The sequence below is a fragment of the Melozone crissalis genome, unplaced genomic scaffold (assembly GCF_028551555.1).
Source record: "Melozone crissalis strain CALT ecotype California unplaced genomic scaffold, PUWL_Pcris_2 ptg000023l_1, whole genome shotgun sequence".
Classification (NCBI taxonomy): domain Eukaryota; kingdom Metazoa; phylum Chordata; class Aves; order Passeriformes; family Passerellidae; genus Melozone; species Melozone crissalis.
In genome coordinates this window covers 21,824,380-21,851,587 of record NW_026535801.1, presented here as the reverse complement: position 1 = coordinate 21,851,587, position 27,208 = coordinate 21,824,380, and the positions used below count along the sequence as shown (strand labels likewise).

Below are 27,208 nucleotides of genomic sequence, written 5' to 3'. Positions count from 1 at the left end.
CAGGTCATTAGTCTCACTTCAGTGCCTGGTAAAATTAGGGAGAAGATTATTCTGGGAGGTATTGAAAAACGCCTGAAAGACAGTGCAGTCACTGGTCACAGCCAGCACAGCTTCATGAGAGGAGGGTCTTGCTTATCAAACCTGATTTGCTTTTATGACAAAGTAACCCACCTGGCTGACCTAAGGAGGAAGCCAGCTGATGTCATCTTCTTGGATTTCAGTAAGGCTGTTGATACTGCCTCTCACAGGATCCTTCAGGACAAAATGTCCAGCACACAGCTGGATAAACGAGTCACTGCAATGGGTGAGCTACTGGCTCACAGTTTGGGCACAAAAGGGTTATAGTGAATGGGGTGACATCAGACTGGTATCCAGTCACTCATGAGGTTCCACAGGACTCCATCCTCAGCCGTGTGCTCCTCAACATCCTCATAAATGGCTTGGATGCAGGCTGGAAGTGATACTAAGCAGGTTCACAGATGATGCAAAATGGGGAAGAGCTGTTGACTCCTTGAAGTCAGGAAGGGACTGCAGAGAGACCTTGACAAACTGGGCAACACCAACCAAATAAAGTTCAGCAAGGGAAAGTGCCAGGTTCTCCACCTGGGCAACCCTGGATGTGCAGACAGACTGGGGAATGAGGTGCTGGGGAGCAGTGCCACAGAGACCTGGGGGTCCTGCTCACTGGCAGCCAGGAGGGCCAAGCTTGTCCTGGAGGCATCAGGCACAGCATGGCCAGCTGAGCAAGGGAGGGATTGTCCCACTCTGCTCTGTTCTGCTCTGGGGCTGCCTCACCTTGAATATTACATGCAGTTTTGGCCACCACAATATAAGGCATTAAAACTATGCAGAAGTGTGCAAAAAGCACAGCAAAGATAGTGAAGGGCCTTGAAGGGGAGCCATATGAGGAGCAGCTGATATCACTTGGTCTTTTGTGACCTTACTAATTTTAGTAAGGTCACACCATTCTAGAGCACATTTAACAGATTAATTTTTGTGATCATTAATAAATGTAATCAATTTGCAATATCCTGAAGGAGCTGAAAGAATTATTAACCACAACTTTTATTCAATTAACACGTAAGTGAACTAAGATTAACTCCACAGGAATTAGTGTAAATTGAGAGGAAATTAAGCCTTCTCTTATCAAGAGATCCTTTTCTTTCAAAAATGTGCTGAATTTGAGTACAACCTTGAAAACTAATGGTAATAAAACCAGCATTGACTGTAGCTTACCATTCCTGCAGATAAGAGCAAGTTGTGGTTAGCATCTTGTCAATTACTCCCCAAGTTTTTAGTCTAACTTGATGTAATTTGTTAAGGAAAGAAAATCAGCACAAAAAGGGAAGGAGAGGGGAGTAGATTTAATTTCCACAACAGTAAAGACTTCTAAGTTCAGAGTATAAGTGAAAGGAAAAGGAGGCAAAGGAGATGTTCTTGCTCCTTTGTTCAGCTCATGCTTTATTTTAAAACAAATTCTATTCTCTTTTGCTCTTGCAAATAAAATCAAACAATATTTTATAAACCTATCAGTAAAACAAGAAACATTTTTCCTCAACTTACAGCTATGACTAGTCAAGTGTTTTTAGGAACTAAGTAGTTGAATACATAAAAATGTTTGAGAAAACAGGTCAAATGCTAAACAGATTGGCACTTCTTTGTTCATAATCAAAAAGACATTAGGCAAGTATGAAGAAGAGTTTCAAAATGTCAGTAAATGTAAGGATATCAAAGATTTTTTTAAGCCAGCAAGTTAATTGGTATTTTGATCCTTTTGAGCAACGGAACAACAAAATGGATGAGCCAGCATTTTTTTCTCCCTTGATGTTATTAAACAAATAGGTGTGCTTCTTATCTGCCTGTTCAATAATGCTGTTTTGTAAACTCTTAGCAGGAAATATGAGGACAAAACAATCAAAGGCAGGGAGCAGACCCATTCAGAGTTTATCAGGTGGGAGGTAAACAAAAGATAAAGCTCTGTCTAACGTTACTCTTTACTGTCTTCTGTTTTCATGCAGAGCAGATTATTTGCAAACCTGGATGTAGTTTATTGGGTTAAAAAACAGATGGTGAGGAGAGGGCTTAATTGTAACTCATTCACACAATGTTTCTTCAGCCAAGTATATTACCATCTGTTTTATGTATATAAATATACATATTCTTTTACTTAAAGTAGGAAAAATGTAATCTGCAGTCCCTGTAAACACAGTATCCCTGTCAAGTCTTATTCGCTGTGTCTCCCTTGGCCCTGTCTTGCGCCCCATGACATCACGCATCTGTCTTATGTTTGCTGTGAAGCAACATGGCTTTCAGGCTGGAATCTGAGATTTTAGGTGCAGGTTATTAAGTTGATCAGTCAACCAGGTGTGCCTGCAATGTGGTGTCATGTGGTGACCATGCACTGCATAACAGTTTAAAGGAGCTGTGCTTTCTCATGGGGACCTGCACTGAAGGTCCCACTGGAAGGAACACTCCTTGCTGAGAGCCCCTGGAGCTCTCATGACATGATGTGGTGTGCAGGTGTGTCCTCACCACATAGCCCCCAGCTGGATCCTCCTTTCATGTTGCATGTTCTGTGCAGTGGCTTGGAAGATAAGGGACTCAGTAGGCTGATGATACTAAATGGTGCCATGCTTGTGTTGCTTCATTGGCTTATAGGAATGTGTTGAGAACTTTTGCACAAGTTCCATTTAAGGATTGTCTTTTTTCTTTTCTGCCTGTTTATGTTAGACATTAGAATTTTTGTACTGCATTAAGATGCAGGATAAACTTTTACTATAAGCCATTTACCTATTCCACAGTAGTCAGATGATTTCTGATCATACAATCATGTCAATACCAATGCTATTACTGTAACAGTGATCCCAGTGAGACTGCTTCTGCTTTTTCAATCTCACAGGACAAATTTACATAAGGTCACTGTAAGTACACACGGTATACACAGTTTCTAAACCACCAGTGTTACATTTCTCATGACCACATAAAGTCTCATTAGCCTTGGTAAGTCACATTTTACATGGAGTGGAGCTAGGAATTAAAACTGGTCAAACATTACACAATCCTGTAAAACATATAACCTCAGTAAGTGCTTTCTTCTAACGCCAGAAATTTGGTGGCGATACACTTGCTTATGCAAAATCAGGGAAGCACTGAATTAAATGAGAAGTCAACAGACTTGCTACAGATAAATTCTTTCTTCATAAATGATGCATTTTTAATGCAAGCCTACTTTTAACACTAAACCTGCACTATATCAAAGTTTGTAAGTGATTTCTGTTAACCAAATTTTAACATTGCCTGATACCTTGATTTTACTATTATCTATGGAAATGTTTATTTGTTTCAGTGGCTTTAAGATTTCACCACATCTATAGAATGTTCCCATGCACTTTAACTATGGTGAACTACTGTACCTTCCATTTACACTTTCTAGATGTTTCCCATTCACAAAACACTGGTAAGTGGTTGCAGGATGATAGGAAAACATTAGGAGTGGAAAGTCTTCTAGCTGCTTATGAATAGTTTATTCACATTGCACCAAATTGGGCTTTTCTGAGAGTATTTCTGATTCTGTATTTGTCAGATGATTTACAGCGTAAGTGCTAGGTATCTGTTAATAAATATCAAGAGTATCTTAGATGTTGTATCATTTTTGTTTATATTTTTTATTTATACTCTTAATTATTTTTGTGAATTCAGATTTGAAAGTTTCTGAAAGAGGTGCGATACAACCCATACAAGTTAGATATTTTTTGAAGTAATTTTACAGCTCTTGTAGTTCTAAAAAAAGTGTATTTTTTTAAAAGTTTCTGGTTCCAGGGCTCAGAAGGAACAAATAATTTCATGATTCTGAGAATCTTCCTACTGTTTGTGGTCTGGCTAGAAAGGGATTTTTTACCTCATGCTTTTCACATACCATTATCCACCTCAGGTCATTACATTTTATTAGAAAGATTTGTTTTAAAGAGAAAAAGGGTTAATCATTACTGTTTTGAGTTAATTATGTGGTATGGATGCAGCCTTTAAGTCTGAAATGTGAAGGGAACCTCAGTAGGAGACACTGGTATAGTAGTTAATGGTGCTGTTTAAATGCATTTTATGGAACACTTCCACAGTTTAGCCTTTAGGGACGGGTGGGAAATGGAACCATTTGTTTGCAGTCAGTTTATTTAGTCTGAAACCAGCAACACTAAAATGCCTTGTCCCTGAACAGATAGTTAATGCATAGTATCTTCCTGAAGTTTTCCATATCTTTGCATATTTGGATGTCTTTAGCATTAAGCCTTATTTCTGCACATCCTAGCTTTGCATTCTAAGGTTAAATTCAACTTTTAAAAAATGTTGGTTTATTTCTAATGACTAGCAAGTACAGTTAATCCCATTTTAATATAGGTTTTTTCTGAAATAACATTCACATCCATGAAGAATAGTATGTATTGCAGAGTAAAAACCACTAGTTAAGAAATGCAGAATTCCAGAGTTTCATCAGATTTGAGAAATCAGTTCTTCTGAGGGGAAATTACTTTCATCTTACTTAGTCTTACTGCTAGTGAGAATGTAATTAGTCAAATACTTTTAGGAAACATGTAGATGAGTGTGTGCCAGGTGTGGGAAATTTTCAAGCAGGATGTATAACCAGGAAAAGGATATGTTTTTGCACAAGCATGTGTGTGTTTATGAAATAGCACATGAAGCATCATAAACATATATTTTAAAATTACAATAAAAGTATTGGTTTAATGAAGGACACAGAAATATTTCTGGCTGCCATATTTCATGCTGAAATAACAAGTGCCAAATATGGAAATCAAAAGGTAGAGTTGTGAAATTTTCATCTCATCTGAAAGCAAATGTGATTTCTAGCCCTACTTTTCAGAAAAGAAGTTTCTGGTTTCTTGGTTGTAGTTGCAAGTAGAGGTAACTATGAGATCTCTATCTATTCATGACAGCTGTGTCATGATTCATGAAGACACTGCTGTCATGAAGTATCTATGAGTAGAAGGAAGAATTTGGCCCATTAATTCTAGAGATAGAGCTTGGAGCTAGATAAAAGCAGTGGAAGTACATATTGATTGTGACTCAATTCTTTCTTTGCCATTTTGCAGGTATTACTACCTTGCGTTCAAGGCACATGAGACTCCCCTTGGCAGCAGAGAAAACTGTCTTGCCATTTTGGAGAAATCTAAACTAGACAACTGGATTCTTGGGAAAACCAAGGTATGGGGTGCTAACATTTTCTCAAGGATAGTATACCTTTATAAATCATGTCTAATAGGGGTTCAAAAAGTACTGCATGAATGAACAAAAGAGCAAATAATTTGCTCCAATTAGCTTCCCAGGTTATGGAAGTGCCCTCCCAAGCCAGCTGAGTTAGTGCTGCAAGAGGAGGGGTGTATTGGCTACCTCCCCAAAGTGCATTTAGCACATGGCTGACTTGATAAGGACAGTACCTCTGCCAGTGCCTGCTGTTGTAGTGACTTCCTGAAGTTTCCCATTTTCTTAAGAATGCCATGGCTGAAATGTCACAATTTGACCCATCATATGAGCCTGGCTGGCATCATTCTCCATTCATGGAGTTTCAGGTAAGTGCCTTCTCTCTCTCTCAAAAACCTTTGTTGATGGTTTAAAATGGAGTGATTGACTTCTTTTAAAAGGATGTTACACAGTACTTTGAGTTGTTTTACGTTACACAAAGGAAAAACTGTGACAGTTTTCTTGCCCAAGATCCAGATAAAATGTATGTAAGTGCCCATATGATTTCCCTCCTTAGGGAGAATGCTTTTAGACAATATTATATCTAAAACTAAATTCAATCCAGGATTTGTTTCCACTGACAAGGAAGGTCATCTTTCAAAATTGTTCATAACTGAAAAGATCTCACTGTCTAATTTACTTTGTAAAGGGGGTAAGTGCGGGAGTTATTTGCACAGGATCACAGAATATTTTGGGTTGGAAGGGACCCACAAGAATCATCAAGTCCAGCTCCTAAGCGAATGGCCCATACAGGGATTGAACCTCACCCTTGGTGTTATTAACACCATGCTCTAAGCAACTAAGTTAATCTCACAGTTAGCAATGGGGTGTTTATAATCAGTGGAATAAAGAATTTTCACAAGTACACGAGAGCAAATAATTGATTTACAAGATTGCTATGATATGTACAATCAGTATTTTTCTAGTTTTCTCAGCAATTACACCCTTGAATAGGCTGCTGGAGGACTAATGAGAAGGCAAAATACAAGAGGTTATAATACTGATTATAATACTGATTTTCTTTTTGTTTTGCTGTTGTTCCATTACAGGTTTTCCTTAAGTATTACCATATAGAGCAGTTAAATTTGTTCCTGAGAGAAGTCATAGGGAGGGTGGTGGTCATGCAAGCCTATATCAAGGGATGGCTTGGAGCAAGGAGGTACAAGAAAGTAAAAGATAAAAGAGAAAATAGTGCTATTACAATACAGTCAGGTAAATGTTCATAATCTCTGTTTTACTAAGTGTCTTTGTATTTCAGTCAGTTAAATTGCATGTACATTGTTAATTTATTAATTACAGTTTATTATGAAATCTAAATGACTGGATGTGTTGTCTCTCTAGCTCATTGATGCCGATGTTACTGATTTACTTCTACTAAAGTGTCATCTTAATATTTAGGAGTGTCTTTATTTAAATATTTTAATATTTTGAATGTGATGCTTGTGCACAAAATAAAAATATTGTTAGGTATGTCTATAATAACATGCAGCTTATAATTGAAATGCAGTAGCACATGTCCCTGCCCTGTACCAGAATTGCAGACATTCATCAAAAGATGGGCCTGAGAGGCTGGTTATCAGTAATTTAGCAGGTTTCCTTGTATTGATTTAGGGAACTGTGTGAGCAAGAATGATGACACACCCTTTTTTTTGAGTTAGGATATCAGTGAGCACATGGTGGCAATTAAAATTTGAATGAGTGAAGTGGTGTTTGAAGTTGTGAGGATGCGAATACTGCAGTCATGAACCCGGAGTTCAACATGTGGGTGGGTGGGGAAGAGCTATTGGGGGTGGGGGCTGAAGTAGTTATGGCAGGAGGAATGAAAGTTTCAGCACATCTCTGACCCTGTAGACTCTGTAGCAATTCCTTAAATAAATGTAATTTCCAGCACATGGTTTTGTATTTTTAGCCTGGAGAGGATATGAAGCTCGCAGGAAGTACAAGGAAATAAGGAACAGAAGAACTGATGCTGCTATACATATTCAGGCAGGTAATTAAAACAGTATTTCAATTGCCAACACCTATTTTTCTGTGGGTGATTTTTTGTGTGTCAGTGTTTATAGCCAAAAAAAAAGTTAAGTCCGAACAAAAGCTTTCAAAAACATTACTTCTGATTATTTTTGCTTCAGTGCCAAATTATATCAGTGATAGGTATCACGCACTTTAGGCCTTTTATAAGTACTTCTCTGAAAGCAAAATATAGTAATTAAAAGCTGTTAAGTTAATTCTTGGCTAAAAATGTGGATGGAAGACACTAGACATACATTTCTCTGTCTTTGTTTGGAGCACTGATCTTGGCAGGTTGCCAGGTTTTTGTCATGACTGCTTGCTGGGTTTGCCAGCTTTGACCAATCTTTTGACAATCTGCCAGACTCCTATGCAGCCATATCAATATGAATTTGAATAAACTTTAAAGAGATTATTGGAGGAACAGGCCCATAGGGCTGTGTAGGTCTCTAGTAGAGAGCAGAGTACCATATGGCACAGAAATCTAAGAACCAGTGCTGTGAATGCTGTGAACTCTATGGTGTTTTCAGGTGCTGCCAATATGAAGCAGCCTCCATATGATGCAGTGCAGTACACCTTCTCTGTCCAACTCCTGGTTCGAAGATTGAGACTGATAAAAAACCATTGTAACTAATGGGTTTACACATAAACAAAGATATCACTTTTACCAGTTTCCTGTGCTACAATTCCTTAAGCTTTGTTACTTCTTGTTCTGTATCTTACAGTCTGAAATGTATGTGAAAAATATTTGTTGTAATACTTTTTTTACTTGTTCTCAAACCATTCTCATGGATTTAAAAAAAAATCAACGAAGTAAATTTGTTGATTTTTGTGTTGTCTAGTTGGCTACTCTGAAATTAAGCATTACTGTGACTTTCAGGGGAAAAGAGAATGCCATTCTAGTTACCAAAAGGAACAGAATATCATTAGGATCAAATAATAATTTGTAGCTTTGCATATGTGCTGCTATGTAAAATCATGAAGCTCTAGGGTTAAATGCAGTATATTCTATTAAACGGAAGAAAATTTTTCTTGCGTTAGCAACAAGCACCAAAGGATTGCACAAGTACTCTCTCTCATTCTTCCTCTCCTTTATGTTGTCATTTTCAGTTGTTTTCATGATAGTGCAGAGAGAAGATCTTAAAGTATCCCCCTGCTGCTATTTCCTGGAGTATTTGCTACCTTTACAAGTACATACATACCTGAACTTTGATTACAACAGCCTGTTGTTGAAGAAAGGAAAGTGAAACTGTTAACCCATGACAGTCTCACTATTAGCAGCTCCTTAAGATGAGAGCTACCTCAGGTGCAATAGGAAGCTTGTGTGTAGCATTATCACTTGGATGCTATAGGGGACATTCTCACTTAGAGTTTTATCCAGTCAGATTTTTAGCTCTTTAGAGAAGGCACTGATGTATTCTGCTGTTAGCACACATGGGAGACATTCAGAGCTCTGTTGCTTCCTGCCATCTTTTAAATACTGTGTTAAACATGGCAGAGCAGAGGCAGTGGGAGTCAATTGGGACTCTGTTGAGCCCTCTGGACCTAATCCTGGAGGAATGTTATTAGTACTCTTCTCTCCAACACACACAGTGTTTTCCTTTGTAACCTGGCACTTGACTGTTTCAGTAATCAGCCTAGGTGAATAAACATTAGGGACTACAGGGTTAAGAGTGACACAGTGAACCTTTGTATTAATTAGGCTGGCTGTTCCTCCTGTCTTTGGTACTGTAGTAGAATGGGAATAATAATAACAATAATGATAGTCATCCTCAACACTTTTCTGTCTGCCTTTGGAAACCTATATTAGGACTTCTTACTTGAAAATATTTCTTGTGCAGGTTTTCTCTTCTCAATATGCTAATTATTCTGTTTCAAATCAAAGCTTATGCTTGCTAATCATGACCATTTTCCAGGTTTTACAATACACTGACAGTTTTTGTGTTGTTTACATTACATTACACAGTCCAAGTGCCTGGTGACATGGAGACAAAAGGTACTCTAAATCTCTCCCTTCTCTGCGCATCTTACAGTATGGGGGTAGTTCAAGCCAGCTTTCTAGTAAAATGAAGTACAGTCATTTTTGTATTTTTTTAAAGAGCCATTTCAGGCAGTGGGATAAATTGTTTGCATTCGTCATCCACATTAGCAAAACCATATAATTAAACTATATGTACTTCCCTCTCCTTTCCCTCCCCCCTGGCCCGCTCAAGCAGGCCTTGGAATTTAGGAAGCATTTGGCTTACATGTTTCTACAGAACAGCGCATATTGAAATTTGTTTTCCTTTCATCTCTTTCCCAATAAAAGCAGCCGCTCAGCTTATCCCTTTAGCTTCCTCAGAACTTCCTTTCAGAATTCCCGATCTATTACAGCACATTCACATACCAGAAACAAGATGCCTTTTCATGCTGTCAACCTTTTTCATCTGAAATGTAAATTAATTCTTGCTGGTACGCTTTGACAGAGATCAAAGTAGGGGTATTAACCTTATTGGGCCTTCTCCTCATCAGAATCAGTTCCAAAGACTGCAAGGGTAGTGTTAGGAGGCCAGTCTTCACTGTTATCTATGGCCCTCCTCCAGGCAGTCCTCTGTCTACAAGTCAGCATTTCAAAGGCGCTGATTTCTTTTGTAAATGACCTTATCATTACTTTAAACTGTGTGAAAAATGATTTGCCTGAATAATTCTTGCAGGATTATCTTGCTCATTTTAATTGTGGGGGGACTTCATTCAGGTTCCAGGATATTGTTTAAGTGGTTTTGACAGCAAGTGATCATAGCCTGATAAAAAGGAGGAACACAGCTCCTGATTGGAAACCTCTTGACTTGTTCAGATTGTTCATTTCTTGCGAGTCAGTCTTTGAGGTAGGCTGCATTTGCATTTTAAAAATAAACAGATGCCTTTCAAATACATGAGCTGGTGGTCTGGAGATCTCTGTGGGCCCGGCAGTTCACTATCCATTGAAGAAATGTTGGAAGAAAAAACAAACTTAGAAAAAAAACAACCCTCACAATATACATGAGGATAAAATTCCTGAGTGTATTATATTACAAGAAAAAAAGTCATTATTTCAGATGGGGGGAAATCCTCACTAGGAAACCAAATATTAGTGAATTTAAATTAAATGGGAAAGAAACAGCTACCCTACTTCAGCATATCTACATCTCAGGTTCTCAGAATATAGAGATGGTATTAGACTCATTGCTAAAATGGTACACAGGATAAACAAGACCTTTCCTTCTACTTCAGTCGCACTTTCTCAAACTGTGTGGGTTAGAAAATGCTACTTTTTAACTCAGAAACAAATTGTAAAGGACGATTTTGTGTTAAGTGTTTGAGTTGACAATACTTTGCATTTCTGAGTATTTCTTTGTAATTGGAATTTACAGTGTTTCAGTTCACATGAGAGGGCAATTCAATTCAATTCTACATGAGGGAAAAATATATTGTCAAAGATTTTTTAAAATTATTTTCCAGATTCACAGCTAGTTTAAATCAGTGTATGTCCACTGAATCATCTGACTGAAATATTGCTTCATTTATTTACCTCACATGCAAGTCTCATAAAATGTTTATTTTAGAATAATTAGAATTTAGAATTAATTAGAATTTAAAGCAACAGATAATACAATTATGAAAGTATGTTTTCTAGTTATGATAGCATGTATTTCCATGCAGTGTCCCAAAAGACTTAAGGGGCGATTTTAATCTGGTTATTTTATTTGTGAACAGACATTGCCAAAATGCCAAATGAGTGGTGCATGCAATTCATTTAGATCTGAGGTGACATCACTGAATTCGTTTTAATTAGGTCCACTTTAGCCATCTGGAATATACTGTGCAGCTCTGGTCAAGAGTGAGTTTAACTATGCTTCCAGAGGTGAAAGGCAAATGACTAATCCACTGAGCCACCATCTCCTCCTCCAACACGTGCTCGCACACTCACCATATGTCATACTGTAGTAGAAAATTCTTTATCAGGAACTCTACATTTGGGCTCTTTTCCTTAAATAAGAAGTGATGGCTGTTCAGAAGGAAGCACCCCTTGTAAATTGCTTTCTTTCTGTAACTTCTGCTGATGAAGTGTTGCTTACATGTCTCTAACTGTACTTCTGGCAAAATTTATTCCCTTTTAATAAAAAAGAGGGACAGAGAACAGCTGCAATTTACTGGTTTACATTTATAATAAATGTAAGATTTTAATAAAAACATTGTCTTTGGGACTTGCAGCAGCAAAAATATAATGTTAGTTTCAGTAGACGACAAGGAAGTATTTTTTGCATATTTATTCCAATATTTATTCATCTATTTGTATTACTATGTATATGTGTGTGTGTACATGCACTCAGCTAATACCATTGTATAGGTGTAAGAATTACACAAGTAAAATCTTCCAAAGACTTCTAAGCACTTTAAAATATATCAACAACTGTTTTCTTTAAAATTTTCTTGAAAACGACTCCTAAGTAGCAGATCCATTTTCCTATTTTTTTTATCAGTAGTTTTCCTTCTTCTAACTACATTTTCAGTGTAAAAAAACATTGAAGACATGTCTCTCCTAATGGCAGCTGTACTGATTTATCTTATTATCCTAATTTCCCAGTCAGGGTAAACCAGACTGGTCTGTACAGGCTGCACAGCTCTGGTTAACTTTACTCTGCCATCTCGTTGTGTCCTGTATAGCTTACAGCATCCAGTAATTCTTCATGTTTAGTATGTCTCTAATGCTCATATGCAGGGAGCATTTTGGAAAAGTGAGAAGGCCTTATAGTTTTAAACTATGGGGTTTTATATTCCATCCCTATCTCTGAGCTAAGCTCTGTAAATCTCCAAATGTCTTATTTTTCTTCTCATTTTGAGGAGAAAAAATGGAGACTATTCTTACTGGACTTCATGCTAAAATCAGGAAGGGACAATGTACAATAAAATCTCTTCCTTTTCCTTGCTGATATTGCCAGAATTTCATAGTCATCTTCACTTTTTTATTTGACCAAGTCTCAAGATCAGAGACTGTGATAATGGTGGTTACAGCACCAAGCCTGACAAAGCTCAAGAAGCATTTGGACAGTGCTCTCAGGCACATGATATGACCTTTGAGGATGGTCCTGTGCTGAGGCAGGAGTTGAACCTGATGATCCTTGTTGGTTCCTTCCAACTCAGCACATTCTTCTGTGGATTCCATGTCCAAGTGTTGATGTGCATCAGTGACACCAGACCTGATGACCGCCTTAGTGAGTCTTGCTAATAGTCACTGTTAATGAGAGTTACTGCTTGGACATGAGAATTCATAACGTCCTTCTCATAATACTTCTGCTGGAGAACTTAGGAGTTGTTTTCTGCTGTTAAACATGCATCGCCCAATATCCATCTAGAGAAGTGAGAGGGGAAGTATTCATGCACCCAACAAAGGATATGACTCTATGCCATCTACTGCTCATTAGAATTAATTTGGCATGGAGTGAATAATCACATTCGTGGGCTCTAATTTCTCTCCCATGCTGTTAGTTAAGTTGCTGAATGCTCTTTTAACTAGACAAATAAGAAAGTGATGTGCTGTCCTTAGGAAATCAACTACCTTCTCTTTAGCAAGCATGAGCTTTCACTTCTGAGTTGCTGTTATATGCTATTTTAGGTGATGTTAGAGAGTAAAAATGTGTATGTGTAGAAAAAGTCTGTTTCACATGATTTTTTAAAGACTGAGAATTAATCCTTCTACTGTTTTAAAACTACTTCATCTCCCTTCTTTATAGTTCTCATAGACCTGTGATTGTTTAGCTTTGATCTTTTTACGCTGTGCTTCACAATTTGCTCTGTAATTCTATATTTCCTGTGGGACCCAGAAGGCAAATGCCTGGACTTTTCCTATCTGGAATTGTGCATTATTGTATGTAGTGTATATTGCCTTGGTATTTAGACCTTAAAAGTTTGTAACTGCAAGATGCCACATCTCAGACTCCCTGAAGTAAATAGATTCTTGGTTTGCTAGGTGCTGAAACTGACAGAAAACTCTTTTTGTGTGAAAAATGATCAGTACAAGAAGTAAAAATTCATGTCCTCATTTGTGGCACATAAAGCATTTAACACCAAGTTACTAATAGAAGTGTTAAAATTAAGTTCAGTTCCTATGTTGCTTGTCAGCTCCTGTCGTCTTTGGCTATGTAAAGATCAGGGTTAAAGCTACTGTTGCTGTTTGGAAAGTTTGGAATATAGACTGAATGAGGTGAAAATGAGGTGACAGCTGGTAATCATTCTTCTTCAATGATGCAGTGATTGTTCATGGAGCAGTAGCAACATGAGTCTGCTAATTTCACACTCTTTGAGCCAAGTGCTTAGTGTCAAAACCAGCACCAGTCAGTAATGCAAATTGCTGTGATGGAGCAGCTTCCCAGCCTCTTAGACTCCCCCAGTAGAATTCTCTGCATATGTATTTCTTTTGAAGCATTATAGAGCCTGTTAATAAATGTTGAAAAGATGCAGTCCTACTTGTGCCTGATGAAGCTTTTGAGAGTCTTAAAGAAGTTTGTTTACCCTGTACTTCAGTTGTTCCAGGAGTCAAAAGTAGGAAGAATAGAGCTATTTACCTTTCAAATTCAAGGTAATTTGGAAGAAAGTTAGAAACCATCTTGTGGGAAGAGGAGTTGATTTTGAAAATACCTATGAAAACAGAAGATAGGGCAAAAACTGTGTTTATTAAGTCAGATATAGCAGATTTTTACACAGTGGATGGGGCAAAGACCAAAATGATTATATGGACATTAGTAAGAATCTCTGATAAAAAGAAAAACAGTATTTAAATATAAAATCATAGGAAGTATCGGGGTTGATTTTGTCGACACACATGCAAAGAAGTACTAAAAAGTGAGAAACTACAAAGGATGAAAGTGAAGATTATCTTATCAGTTCATTTGTTTCAGTGCTTCTTTATAGTAGTTCATCGAGTGATTGACACTCAGCATGTTTCAGCTGCAGAGAGGTGGCTGCTGGCCAGCTGTCTCTGCTGCTGAGAGCAGAGTGGGATCTTGGCTGGTCAGTAGGGGATAGTTAAGGATTGGAAGCCTGACCACATGGGACAAGTGAGAACCTGCCTCATCTCTGTCAGATAGGAGGCTTTCTTAGTTGGGAGTATCGAGGGTGGAAAGTTCCTCAAGCCTCAGGATACCTGAGCTCTGTATTTGGTTCAGCACCTCAGCAGGTCAAACTTCTGTCATGACTTCTGTAAAGTGAATGGTTGTTTATTTTCATAACCTCTCATTAAAAGGCAACTTTTGTTGCTTCTTATCCCAGAAACCTCAGTGCTTTCATAAGAAAATCAGAAGTGTGAGATACAGAGAAATCTTGTTAATCTTCTGATCAGTTTCTCCGTTCCTCAGTTTATTCAGTATTTGTCCTACATCCTGATTTCCTTCAGCAATCTACAGTGTTGATCCTGATCCTACATGAGGTTGCCTTAGACCTCATTTCTGTGCCTGTCTGTGCCTTTAATATGTAACCCTGGACCCCAATGGGAGGGCTGCTCTTCTTCTTTGGGTATTTAATCTTCAGAATTACTCTGGTTTGTGTGCATTTAGTGTGTATAAAAGCTTGTCCTGGACAGGAAACATTTTCAAAAAAATCCTATCTCCTCAGCTTAGTTCCACTATTCTTTTACATACTGTCTCAATGTTAAAACTGCAGTCCTGCTGGACTAAGCTGGACACAGCTCCTTTCTCTCACAGCCCTCAGCCTTATTCAGCTTGTTGTACGCTGAAACAATGGCACTGATACTGTAGTTACTTTTTCATTATTAAGTCCTTTCTCCCCTTAGGTATTTCTATTTAAAATAATGCTTGAAATAAATCCTACAAAATCAAATCTTAAATTTTGTGAGTTTATATTGCCGCCTGTTTAGTCCTTTGTCCTAAGTGCAGTATGCATCACTATCTTTGGTTTGTGCTGGAGCTTTATTACTGTTCACAGGTGTAAAGAATGCAAGATAGAACTATAGAAATAATTATGGTATTCAGGTACCCAAATCCAGAGACAATCTATGGAAATAAAGGATGTAGCTATCCTCAAAATGTCATTAATTGTCATTTTATTTACCATATCATTCCGCTATGATTTTTTTTCTTTTTTTAGGAATGGTATAAATTGTAATGTCTATAAATTTTTTTCCCTGAATTTATGAGAGGAATTTTAAACGTTTTATCATGGTTACAGTTAATTTAAAAAATAGGAGAAGACTAACTGAATATATCTGTCCCTGGCTCTGCACTCCATTGTCCCACAATACAAGAAAGCTAAGCTTCTGGTTTTGTAAAATTGTGACTAAATCAAAGGGAAGTTGTGATTAAAATAGTTGTTTTGGGAGTGATTTTATTTTAATACATTCTGAGTTGGATTAATGTTTAAATTAGATGCATTCTTTTTTTGAGGCCTGTTTTCCTTGCCTGGACTGGGCCAAGTGGTCAACAGTGAGAGTGTAAGGCCCTGTAGAATGTCCGGGTGTTGGTAACATTGCAAACATTGGGGTCACTCCTGTGGGCTGCTAAGTGTTCCTGTACACAAATTCAGTAAAAGCTGGGGACTTTCAGGTCTGCACTGCAGAGCCAGTTTCAGTTTCTGCATAATCTTCCTGATTCAATGTTTTTTAGCTTTTAGGGGATATATTGTTCGTAAAAACTATGCAAGATTGAAAACCAGCGCTGAGTGTGTAGCAGATCCTCAGCTTACAAGCAGCTGCTCTACTTCTGATTTTGGTTGTGAAGAAGACTGGTAAGTTGAATCCTTTACTATCTGTTCTTTAACAAAAGTGATTTCCCACGCAATAAGATCTGAAAGGAGCAGATTTGTCATCATGATTCAGCCAGCTCTTATAAATCTGCCATATTCTGAGGGTGACCACGTGTAGGTTAGCAAGTTCTCCCTCCAGCTTAGTCATCTCAGTGATCTCCCAGTTAGTGGAAATGTGCTGTTTGCTCTGGATTGCACTTCTTGTAAGTACCTAGAATACTGCAGATTGCAGACAGAATTGCAAGTGCTCAGCATTTCATCATTCGCTGCAGTGCATGTTATTAAATGTCCAAGAGAAGAAAGTTACCCTTCTGTGCCCAAAAAGCTCCTTGCAGACCAGCAATGAGACAGGGAAAAGAGCTGTCAAGAGCAGATGGACGCTTTCTGTCACTGACAGAAAGCCTAGGAGTGCTGTAAACCATGCTGGTGCTCTATTTCTTGAAGAGAAGAGGTATTTTACCACTTAAAGCAATGGGGTCACTCCAGACAAATCTTCCTGTGACACTTCCTTAGTTATGAGAGGCAAAAGGGATCTGTTACGTTTGAGTCACCAGCAGTGTTCTAGGGCGGGTGGCTGGGTTTGCAGGACTAATCCCTTTCATTAGTTTCAGTGACTGAGGGTTATGAGATCTCTCCTGCTGAAGCCATTCTGGAGAAGTTAACAGTTATTTCTTTTTCCACGTATGCTCATAGCATTGAGTTTTGTTAACTTCCCTATATACACAGTCCATATATACATTAAGACGTTTAGCCACCAAACTGACACTGAAATCAGTGTCTAAATGCATTTAGATATCTGACCTGAAAATGTCCATGTAAAATAGATTGGCAATTCAGGTCTTGCACCCAGTCCTGGTTGCAGTTTACAGTCAGATAGATAAATATCTTTTGCCTGGAGTTGGGAAAGTGCCATTACTGCTGGCAGTTCTTAATTAAAGAGAGATTAAAAGAGCAACAGCCTGGTGCTCTTTTAAAGATCTGTGTAAAAGTTGAGTTATAGTGTTATATGTAAAGCACTCAGTTTTACTAAGTCATGAATTTAAAAGTGTTTAGAAGAAATGAATACTTAAAAAAAATTAATTCAGAAGAAGAAATTGAATCTCTACACCTAGTTCATGCTCTTCAGTCAGTGAATGCAGGACATAAGCAAACTGAAGCTAATAAATGACATGGCTTTCTAATTAAATGCACACAATTGTTCATTTAGTATTACATGTTAAAATGTTTCATGCATGTATATGCTTGACTTGGTTATCAAGTTAATTGCAAAGCTGATACCACTAAGGATGCATTGAGAGTTGGCAAATACCTCTGATTGGAGTAGAAATAGATAATGTAAATGTTAGCAGGGAAGTGGCTTTGTCTCATTAAAAAAATGTTTTTCCATCAGTTTCACAAATCTGTGGAAGTGCCTGTGACTCCTGCTGAAACAGGATCCTGGGAATAATTGTGTACCTGGGAAGCTGACGCTAAGTTTTAATTATTCCCAAAAACCATGCATGTATGAAACACTTGCCAAGCCTTTTCCTGACATCATCAGCCACTGAGAGGCCTGCATGTCATCAAGGAACTGAATCACAATCAAACCTTGAAAGGGGCAGTTATTTTATACTCAAACATGATCAAGACATGAGTAAAACATGGCTCAAATGAGGAAAGTAGAAGCCTTTCTGGGCCATTTTTACAACAGCTGAATAGCTGATTTACCATTCTGTATAGAGCTGAATAGGTAGCAGAAAAGGGAGGAGTGTGATGGGATCTCCTGTTTCACAAAGAGAGCACAGACACCAACCTTATTTAATGTCTGCCCCCATTTTGCAATTGATCATTGCAGAAATAAAAAATGCTGTATTTTGCAATGGCATAGCTAAAATTTCAAGTTAGTATTAGGGATCTTTTGAGCTAATTAGGAATAATTTATGGAGAAGTGAGAAGTAATTTTCTAAAACGTCATGTGATTTGAACTTGTTAGATTGACATATCTTTAGTGAATATATTTTTCATAAATTTTCTTGCTTAGCAGGATAATCTACAGTTCAGTGACTAAGGACCTTAATCTGTGCTACCTTGTTCATCTTCTTGTTCAGACAGAGCTGTCATTCTTAAATATCTTCAAATCCCTTTAGAACCCCATCAAAGTATCTGTAACCTTCGTGTTCCACCATGATCATCTTTTCCATTTCCTTCCCAAATGAAAATTGTTTTAAGTAATACTGATTTGATACTTCCCCTGGGAAACACTTACTATATTGTTAATTTTTTTTCCTAGCTCACTGTACTATAGCTCAATGGCTGCTAAACATCACAATATAAGTTAGTTACATGTGCACATGTGCCATCATGCTGTGTTGTGTAGAAGGCACTCTTTCCACATAGTGACTTTCTTATCAGTTGGGTCTTGTATCCCTTGCTCCTTGGTTTCCTTTGGAGCTCTGTGTGTTAAGAGTAGAAGATACTGAACATCAACACCAGTTCACACTCTTGAACTGAGTTCATTGTGATTTTTTCTCTTGTATCTTTCTCTTTTTGCCTATTTTGTGTCATGTCCAGGCTTTAGTCAGCTTAGGTTCTCAAAACCATTATTTTTAGTGATGACATTCACATGAGCCTTACAGAACCAAGATTGTATAATAGTCTGTACAAAGCTACACAGGCACACCAACTTAGATGTTTAAAAAATTATAGACAAAGAATAATTATCAGCATTTTTCTACAGGAGGTATGTGTGTGAAAGTCAAGTTCTGGAAATGGGTCTATTTCTGCTCTCTAATGGCTTGACTGATGAAGCAGAATCTGATTAGTAAATTAGTATCAGTGCTAAGTGAGTGGTGGTACAAGGGTTTGAGAAGGTAAGATTGAAATTAGAAGCAGTTACATGAAATGTAATGAACTGCAATATGAAAGTCAATAGTGCAAAAGTTTACATTGGAAGATTTACTAGCAGTGAGGGTACATCAACTCACGTGTGCATCATAACATTTTATCATCACTGCCAAGACTTGGTTAAGGTAGTATATTAGAGACTGCCCTTGAAGAAAATTAGCAAGTCCTTTGGCAGCAAAAATGATCACATATCTCTGTAAACCATGGTAAAGGAAGATGTCTAAAAAAGATGAAAAACTAAGGGTCATATGGTATCATTTCTCCTGTCATGAAAGGCTGATGTGAAAACAAACTGTTCTCTGTTGAGAATCAAGAGAGAAATAATGGGCTTGCATTGCAGCACAAGAATGTTAGGTTAGACATCAAGAAATGCTTACTAATGGTAAGTTGAGTTAAACCCTGTGTAGGTTACCTTGGAGAGTTTCGGCAGCTCCACCACTGCCGGTTTTTAAAATCAAGTTAAGCAAATATATGGGGGAAAAAAATAGATGTAGCTGATTTTTCTCTGAAAATGGGTGTGACTTAGATGATTTGTCAAAATTTTTTTATGATTTGCAAACACATAGTGATTTCTTGAACTGTAACATTTCTGAGCCAGTGGGTTTGGCATTGCAAGCCAGCTTTTATGGCATCGTAGTGCCACCAGCTGTTGCTGCATCAGTATGGGAAGTAAGTATAGAAATGGATCTAGAGGAATTCTCCACATGTCTGCTTTACTTGCAGTGTCATTGTTGCTGTGCCTGAAGAATGAGTGAGGTTCATTTCTCAATGGTTTGCTACAGCTGGAGGCCCATTGAAATAGCACAAAATGTGGATTTACCTGCATGGGCACTGGTGGATTAGCACATAATCACAGTATCCTGTGTATCACTGAGAGATTAAGCATGATTTCAGTCACATGAGCACAAATTCATTTACAAACTGGTTTCATGTGAATTCTCCTGTTTCCTACAAAAGCTCCTCTGTCTTTGCTGTGGTTCCTTTGACTTGATCTGCAGCCTTCATCTCACTAAAGTGAGGTTTGCTCTGTCAGTCAACAACAAAACTTTCCAAGAATTCTTTTGATTAAAACAAAAAGAAAAATAATCACTATGTTGATGTGCTTCTATTCTTCATGGAGAGCTGATTTAAAGGGTCACATCTCTACATTTTAAACTTTTTTTTTTCAGAATCTTCAGAAGAATGGCATTGGGTCTTGGTAATTTATTCCCTTACACCTTTCCCATACTTTCTCCTTGGATGATTTCCGTTTTCATCAAGATCACAATTTCTTTTATAAGGCATCTTTTGAATATTAATTTTCATTTCTTTCCACAAGAAAAGCTGGTATAAAGACATTCTGGTTTCCTTTAATAGCTTCACTTCCTATTTTTAATCATAGCAAACATTGAGATTATTGCTTGTGCTGAAAATAGGAAGTCTGCAATCCTTGTGGCATGCAGAAGAATCCATGGGCCTGATTCTGATGTCATGTGAGCTTCTAATTACTGTTCCTAAGTTTAGTTACTCAGGATTTTCAAAGGTGTAGATGGGAATTTGGGCACAATTTTCTAGTGTCATTTAGTTTTTTGCTCGTTCCCACCCCTTTGGAATTTTTCATCTACCCATGCTGGAAGGATTGAATTTTTTCTATTCCATAAAATATTGCTTTTGCAAAATGAACTGTATTGTTTCTAGTAGAATACCCAGTAGTGTTTCTAACATTTTCCAAAGCATTTAAATAATGAAAGTGAAAGGGCCATTACTAATACTGGTAATGGCCAGAGTAACTCCAAAACGAGGTATTTTTTCTCCAACATAAGTTAATCTCCATTACTAGATTTATGTTGCTATGGTTCAACTGCTTTCAGTGCTAAGGATAGTGAGTCTATACACTATACAGATGTGTAGACAGACCTTAAGAATCAATGTTTCTTTCTTTTTCCAATGTTTCTTGCTAGTGGAGTGATTTATAGCCAGCCTGTATGTGAAGACTGAGGCGTATTACAGCTCAGTAGCTGAACAGTCAGCAGCAGATTGTTGAGTTGCCTGACTGAAACCAGGCCCGTGAACCCGGATCTGCAGCTGATTCCACGTTTTCAGAAGTATTCCCTGCCAGTTTGATGTTGTGGTGGGCTGACCTTGGCTGGCTGCCAGGTGTCCACCAAGCTGTTCTGCCATTCCCCATCTTGTCAGGACAAGGGAAGAAAAATGCAATGAGAAGCTCCTGAGTAACAGCTAGTACTCAAGTGCATACTTCTGGTAGCAACATTAATTCTGTGGAAGGTTGGGCTCCATTGCAGCAAATACAACCCAATTTAGGATTGTTTTAATCAGAAACAATGCATCACTGGGATTCGGACAGAGAGTTGGGGTTTAGGGGCTTCCAAATTCCAGAGGGTGATTTTTGCTAACTTAAGCTTTACAGAAGGGAAGTTGCTGATTTTTGTCTTTGTGCTTTAACAATTATATAAGGTCCTAGCTGTGCAAGGTTGTGTTTTTTTTAGTAGAAGACAAAGATTGTTTTCATGCTGCTTATTTAGATCCAGATCCAAACCACTCCAAAATCTGAATATTTAAATTTATATGATGATTCAGTCTGGTTTTGGCATTGCAGGCCATTTGCAACATACTAATCTGACAGCAAATGTTGATTTTGACATCCACCACAGTGATATTTGAGGATTATTAATAATTTTTACCTTGTATTTTATTTATTTTCAGAAATACTGGGGAAAATGGGAGTGCACCATCTCAAAAATGCTTGAGGAAATTTTGGGGAAAAGTGGCAGGTTATCTAACCAGTGACACTAAATAAATTGTTATCTAAATAATATATATACAAGATAAATAGTAATAAAGAACTTTACAGATAATATAGTATATGCACAAATGCAGTGTAAAATACAGTCCTAGACATATGTTTTACTTTTTACTTTAAGAAGTGTGCCAGTACTAAATGATAATGCATTTCTAAAATGGATCTCTTCCTTTCCTCCAAGGAAAACACAAGTTCAAATTCAATTTACATTTTTGGGGCAAATGTTTTTCTTCTCTTTCTTTGTGTCAAAGAATAAAGGTGGACTTAAATTCCCCTTATCTGATATGCAAGTCCAAAGTTCCCTCATGAAATTGAAACATTACAGAAAGATGAATGTGTACCATGTTTATGAACTTCATTCAGTTTTGACAATGAAAAAGTCTTTGTTTGAATCCCAGTTTGAGGACCATGAGCATACCAAATAATTTCTATGAGCCTCAAATTTTTTAATCTACTGAATGAAATTGGTAGCAATTTCTTTGGTATTGCATAGCTGGAGATTCTGAAACAAGTTCTGTCTGGGTGGACTTTACTGTTGAAGAAATCCATTGACTTCAAAGGCCTGACAATGAGGATCATGGCCTGCAGAAGGTTTTTATGTTACTTTAATCAGCATTAATGAAGTAGGAGTTGGCCTTTAATGTTTTTATGGCGACATAATGTGATGGTAAAATAGTAACAGATATAGCCAAAGAATCTAAGACATCTTACTTCTTGCTCTAACCCACGTGGCTTTAGGAGAGCACATGTGTTTCGCTTCTTGCTCATCCATCAGATTTCGAGTGTCTAAGTTTGAATTGTGTGAAAATAGCTTTTCACAGCCCTGGAAAAAAATATTTAATATAAAATCTTAGCAAATTAATACATTACTTCAATTTCATTAAATTCTTGTAAACTCATTTTACACATCTGCACAGACACACAAATTTTTAATGACAAATTCATTGCTCATAACCTGTTGCTGTGTTTAATAGTATGCACTTTCTTATGAGAGGAAATGGAACTGGTTTGTTTGTTTTTTTTTTTTCTGAATGGGTTGTATGTGCACATTTAGAAATTGGGGGAGGGAGAAGAGGGAAAGTCAACAAAAAAAGTGTGTATGCCAGTAAATCTTTTATAAGAGTGAAGAAATTACAATATTTAAACTAAATTTTTTCTTTTTCTTCGCTTTTAGGCAGCAAACCAGTAACCAGTCGTCTCCCATGGTGCCTGATTTTCTTGACAAACAAACTGAAAAGGTACTACTAAGTTTATATTCTAAAACAACATCCCATTATAACTTCAAATTCCTGAGTCCACAGTTCTGCAATGTGTTCATGTCTGCTTGGCATAGCCATCTGAACATGAAACCGTTAGTGATGTTTTGAAGTCTTTGAGACAAAAGCCTGCTTGCTAAGAACTTTAGTTCTGTAGAGAGACAGGGAGGTACAGTGAATAAGAGAATCAAAAGGCTGGAAATTTGCTGCTGAGAATAAATGCTAGCTGCTCCCTGAGGTGATTTGTCTGTGCACTTCACTTTCTACAGATGTTAGAGACTCTTTTTTAGTAAGGACCTGAGGTTCTTTGGTAGCACTTTGATATCCTGCTCGAATTCAATATGTGAAATGGAGGAGTCGCTCTGTGACTTGGAGCACAGCATAGTCTTTGAAGTCTGATCCAATTTTTGCTGCTTACCATTTGATGTTGAAAGGATGAAATGGAGAAAATGTACAGTTTTTGCCAGTAACTCTGCTGAGCATATGTAAGATTAAAAAAACAAAATCCCTTGGATGATATACTTAGAAATGTTAAGCAGATTAATACCTTCCTATAGCTTTTTCTAAAGATACAAATTAACTACGAGAGGAAATCAGCATACAGTGCATGCTATGATTTAACTGCATGAGGAAAGGGGATAAATAAGTTAAATGGAAAAACGTAAACAAATGTTTGTGACACGGGTGCTAAGTCAGTGTTGCTGAAAGCCACAAGAATCTTGTGTAACTTAAATCTAGCATTAGATGCTTCAGAGAGTCTTGGAAAATAACAAGTTGCTCTCTATGAGATCACAGCTATAAGTTATCATAAGCAAGTGGAATCAATACATTTCTTATGTGCCTAAACCAGCATTCTTTATTCCAGAATAATTTGGATGAGATTTCTGCTTCTCCATTTATTCTAAAGCATTCATTTGAAACGAATGATTCGCAATCAATTAGCCAATCCCAGACAGTTGCAGACCATCAGTTGTCAAGTCTCTTGACATCCTGTAAAAAAGGAGGTAAGAAATATATAAAAGTAGCAGAGATATTTTGTTTACTGCTTATAAGCCACAAGTTGCCAGCATGTAACTTGCTTTATATATTGATGAGATCATTTAACAATTCATTGAAAGGCAGAAACACAGTAGAAAAACTTTCTTCTCTACACTTTCACTCTCGAAATATGAAAAAGCCCTTAAGTCTCTGTATTACAGAGGCAAAAGTAAAATGATTTTTAAAATACACTTTCTGTTAAAAATGTCATTACTGATCTCAAAATACCCTTTTAATGAAATCAAATCTACCTTCAAGAGCTTCAACTTTCCTTTGCCTTCCAACCTCAGAAGTCAAAGACAGAAATGAAATCTCTGCTGTTGGGCAGAATGAAAGACGACTGGTTCGTTCACACACAGAGATTCAGTCAGCAGCACAGGAACATCGGCAATACTTCTACAGTCATTGCAGTGCAATTTTTTTAATTTTTATTTGCTGTTATGTTACTTTTGCCATGTTCAGCAAGAGTTTCAAAACTTAAATATTTTGACATTTTTTTAATTTTACATGGTTTATCTTTAGATATTCTAGGAAATCATTACTTATCAGAATACTTTTCTCTTATCATGGGTTTTGTAATCATCCTATCTTTGTAAATCCATGAATGCAGACTTTATTACTAGACTGTAGAATAACTCTCACAGTTTAAGATGAAGTAGGTTGATAATGTGATATCTGTAACCAGAGCCAAAATGTATATGATAGTAAATTAATTTCTAGATTAGTACTGAAAATTAGTTGTTAATAATGTCATGCTATTAATTAACATTACTGTTTGTTTATTTATTTAATGGGACACCTTTCATCTCCTAAATCTACAAATATTTATCTGCATAATTAAACTCTAATCCTGCAATTTATGTGTTTAAATTTTACAGAGTTCAGTAAAACAATTTTCAATGTTTAATTTCAATGTTCAATGTTTAATTTTCAATGTTTTACCTTTTCAATGTAAAGGTAAGATAGGCATTTATAGGCAACTTGTTCTGTTAATTCAATGGTTTTCTCTTTTTAAACAGGTATAATGTGCTTTCCATGCTAAAAAGTGAATAGTATTTAAACAGAGCAGATTGAGAAATCCATTCTTCCCTCCTCATGCATTTCAGTCCATATTGGTTTTGAATCCATAGTTTGGAACTGCAGGGGAAGTTTGCATTGCTATCTTAAATTATTGCATGTTAAATAATAAACCTGTCAAGCAGAAATATCTTCATTGCAGCAAATCCTCTTGAGGGAAGCAGTCAGGGCCCAAATCCATCATCTTTACTCTCACTGCATATTGTATGTTACCTTGCAACTGGTCTCCTTGAAATCTAAGACCTTGTGTCTGAGGCAAAACAATTAGAGTAAAACTGGCAGAATTACACCCTTAGCAAACATAATTCAAAACCCTTACTCAGTAATTTAGAGTGTCTTCAAAAATGTGAAATGATAGAAGAATAAAATTTGAACAGGAGATAAACGCAACATTGATCTGAACTATTGAAGAGATATCTATATTTAAATGAATTAGCATGCAAATGCAGAGAAGTAAGGAGTTTCCTAGATAAGCATGAAAATATGCAGATAGATGATCATATAAATCACACTTCAATGAGTAACTATTAAGAAGTAAACCTGGTGAGGAATAATAACTTCTTTGGGTGCTTTTAAAAGCACGGCTTGCATTCAGAGATGCAGATGCTTTCACCTGGTGCTCAGTCTGTATTCTGCTGTAGTGTATGAAGTACACTTTTAAGCAGGTAGTATTCCTACACCTACTGTGAAAACCAAGTGAAATAGGAAATATCTCTTTGGAACAAGAAAGCATGTATAAAAATATGTGAGCTTTACAGTGTCGGGTGATACTACATAAGCTGCTATTTACACTAAAAAGCTGCCCAGTACATAGTCCAAACAATGCAAAGACTGTTATTTTTCATAGTGAAAGATTTTTTGGCAATGTTAGAGACCGGTTTTTAGTTCTCTGTAAGTTACTTTACAGACAGCACTGGTTTGCCAGCTTGGTGGTGCTTGGACCTGAAATACAAAGGCCAGTGGGAAAGGGAATGTGACAGGTTTCTGCACTGGTCCATGACCCCGTTATGAAGCAGTGTTGGTGTTTGCTTAAGGAATAAGACTGCCTGCAGGCTTAAGCACAAAAGGAAGGACAGGCTTCTTATTTGTCTTGAGGCCTTCATAGGTGAGGTCTAGTTCAGTCAAGAGGAGACAGAACACAAAAGGACAAAATGGTTGATATCACTTTGCGTGTTTTTGCATTAATTGAGCGGTCTGTTCTCTCATATCTTATCTGGCTGTCTAATAGCATGGGCTGCCTGTTCTTAATAACAGATTGGCAAAGGAAGAATAGAGAAGGATATTTCCACAAAAATCATGCAAAGACTATACTCTGTAATTAATACAGAGACAAAAGCCTCTTTTTCACATCAAAAGCCTTCTCACTGGGTCATAGAAAGACTGAGCAGTATGGCCAAACCGCAAGCACAGCTAGTGCATGCATGTGCTGTGGTTCTATAGAGTCACAGGGGCTGGCTTTACCCTGCACAGACATTCCCCTGCACTCTGCCAGAGCACTGGGGCAAGACCAGTAAAAATGCTGAGAATTCCCTCCAACGTTTCTGGTGTACACAGAGCCTGGGCAGAGAGTCCAGTCATTAGTAACAATTAAGCCAGAAGTTAATTATTCTAGTCACAATATAGTACTGAAGGAATCGAAATAATATAATCTCCAGAGGCCAAGTAGTGGTATTCTCATAGATGAGATAGAAAATGAGGATGTTTGAAATTATTAATGAAGAGTGCTTCATAGGGAATTTACCAATGTAACTTTGCTTCAAAGGTAAATGTGACAGATTTTCTGAGATGCAAAGGAAATACGTTTGCAAAAGGAAAGCTAATAGTATCTCTGCATTGACCAAACGATGACGTATTTTTTTTGCTTAGCACAGACATTTTGAACAAGTGAGAAAATACACAAAGAGCCTCTGGCCGTGGACATTCTCTCGTGGGAGAACAATGTGACTTATGTTCAGTTTATGCCTTACACCCTACATTGCAATGCTGAAACTTTGTGAAAAGTAGAGAAATTTGCCAGGATTCTGCGAGGTCTGGAAATATAGTCTTCAGTGTTGTCTATAGCCACAGTCTGAGGCAGTGAATAGTCCATTTCAGTACAGCCTTTGATTTTAGATTCTTTAAT

General features: G+C 37.3%; 1 protein-coding gene across 2 annotated transcripts in view; it reads left to right on the top strand.

The window, feature by feature from the left end:
* The window catches only part of MYO3B (myosin IIIB), a 188,153-nt gene that overhangs the window by 121,882 nt on the left and 39,063 nt on the right, over positions 1-27,208 (top strand). For both annotated transcript variants that reach the window (XM_054277506.1, XM_054277507.1), the window contains 6 exons: positions 5,106-5,217; positions 6,303-6,465; positions 7,163-7,243; positions 15,894-16,014; positions 22,890-22,953; positions 23,837-23,975. In XM_054277506.1, the coding sequence (XP_054133481.1) occupies positions 5,106-5,217; positions 6,303-6,465; positions 7,163-7,243; positions 15,894-16,014; positions 22,890-22,953; positions 23,837-23,975 (680 nt within the window). The remainder of the gene's footprint in view (positions 1-5,105; positions 5,218-6,302; positions 6,466-7,162; positions 7,244-15,893; positions 16,015-22,889; positions 22,954-23,836; positions 23,976-27,208) is intronic.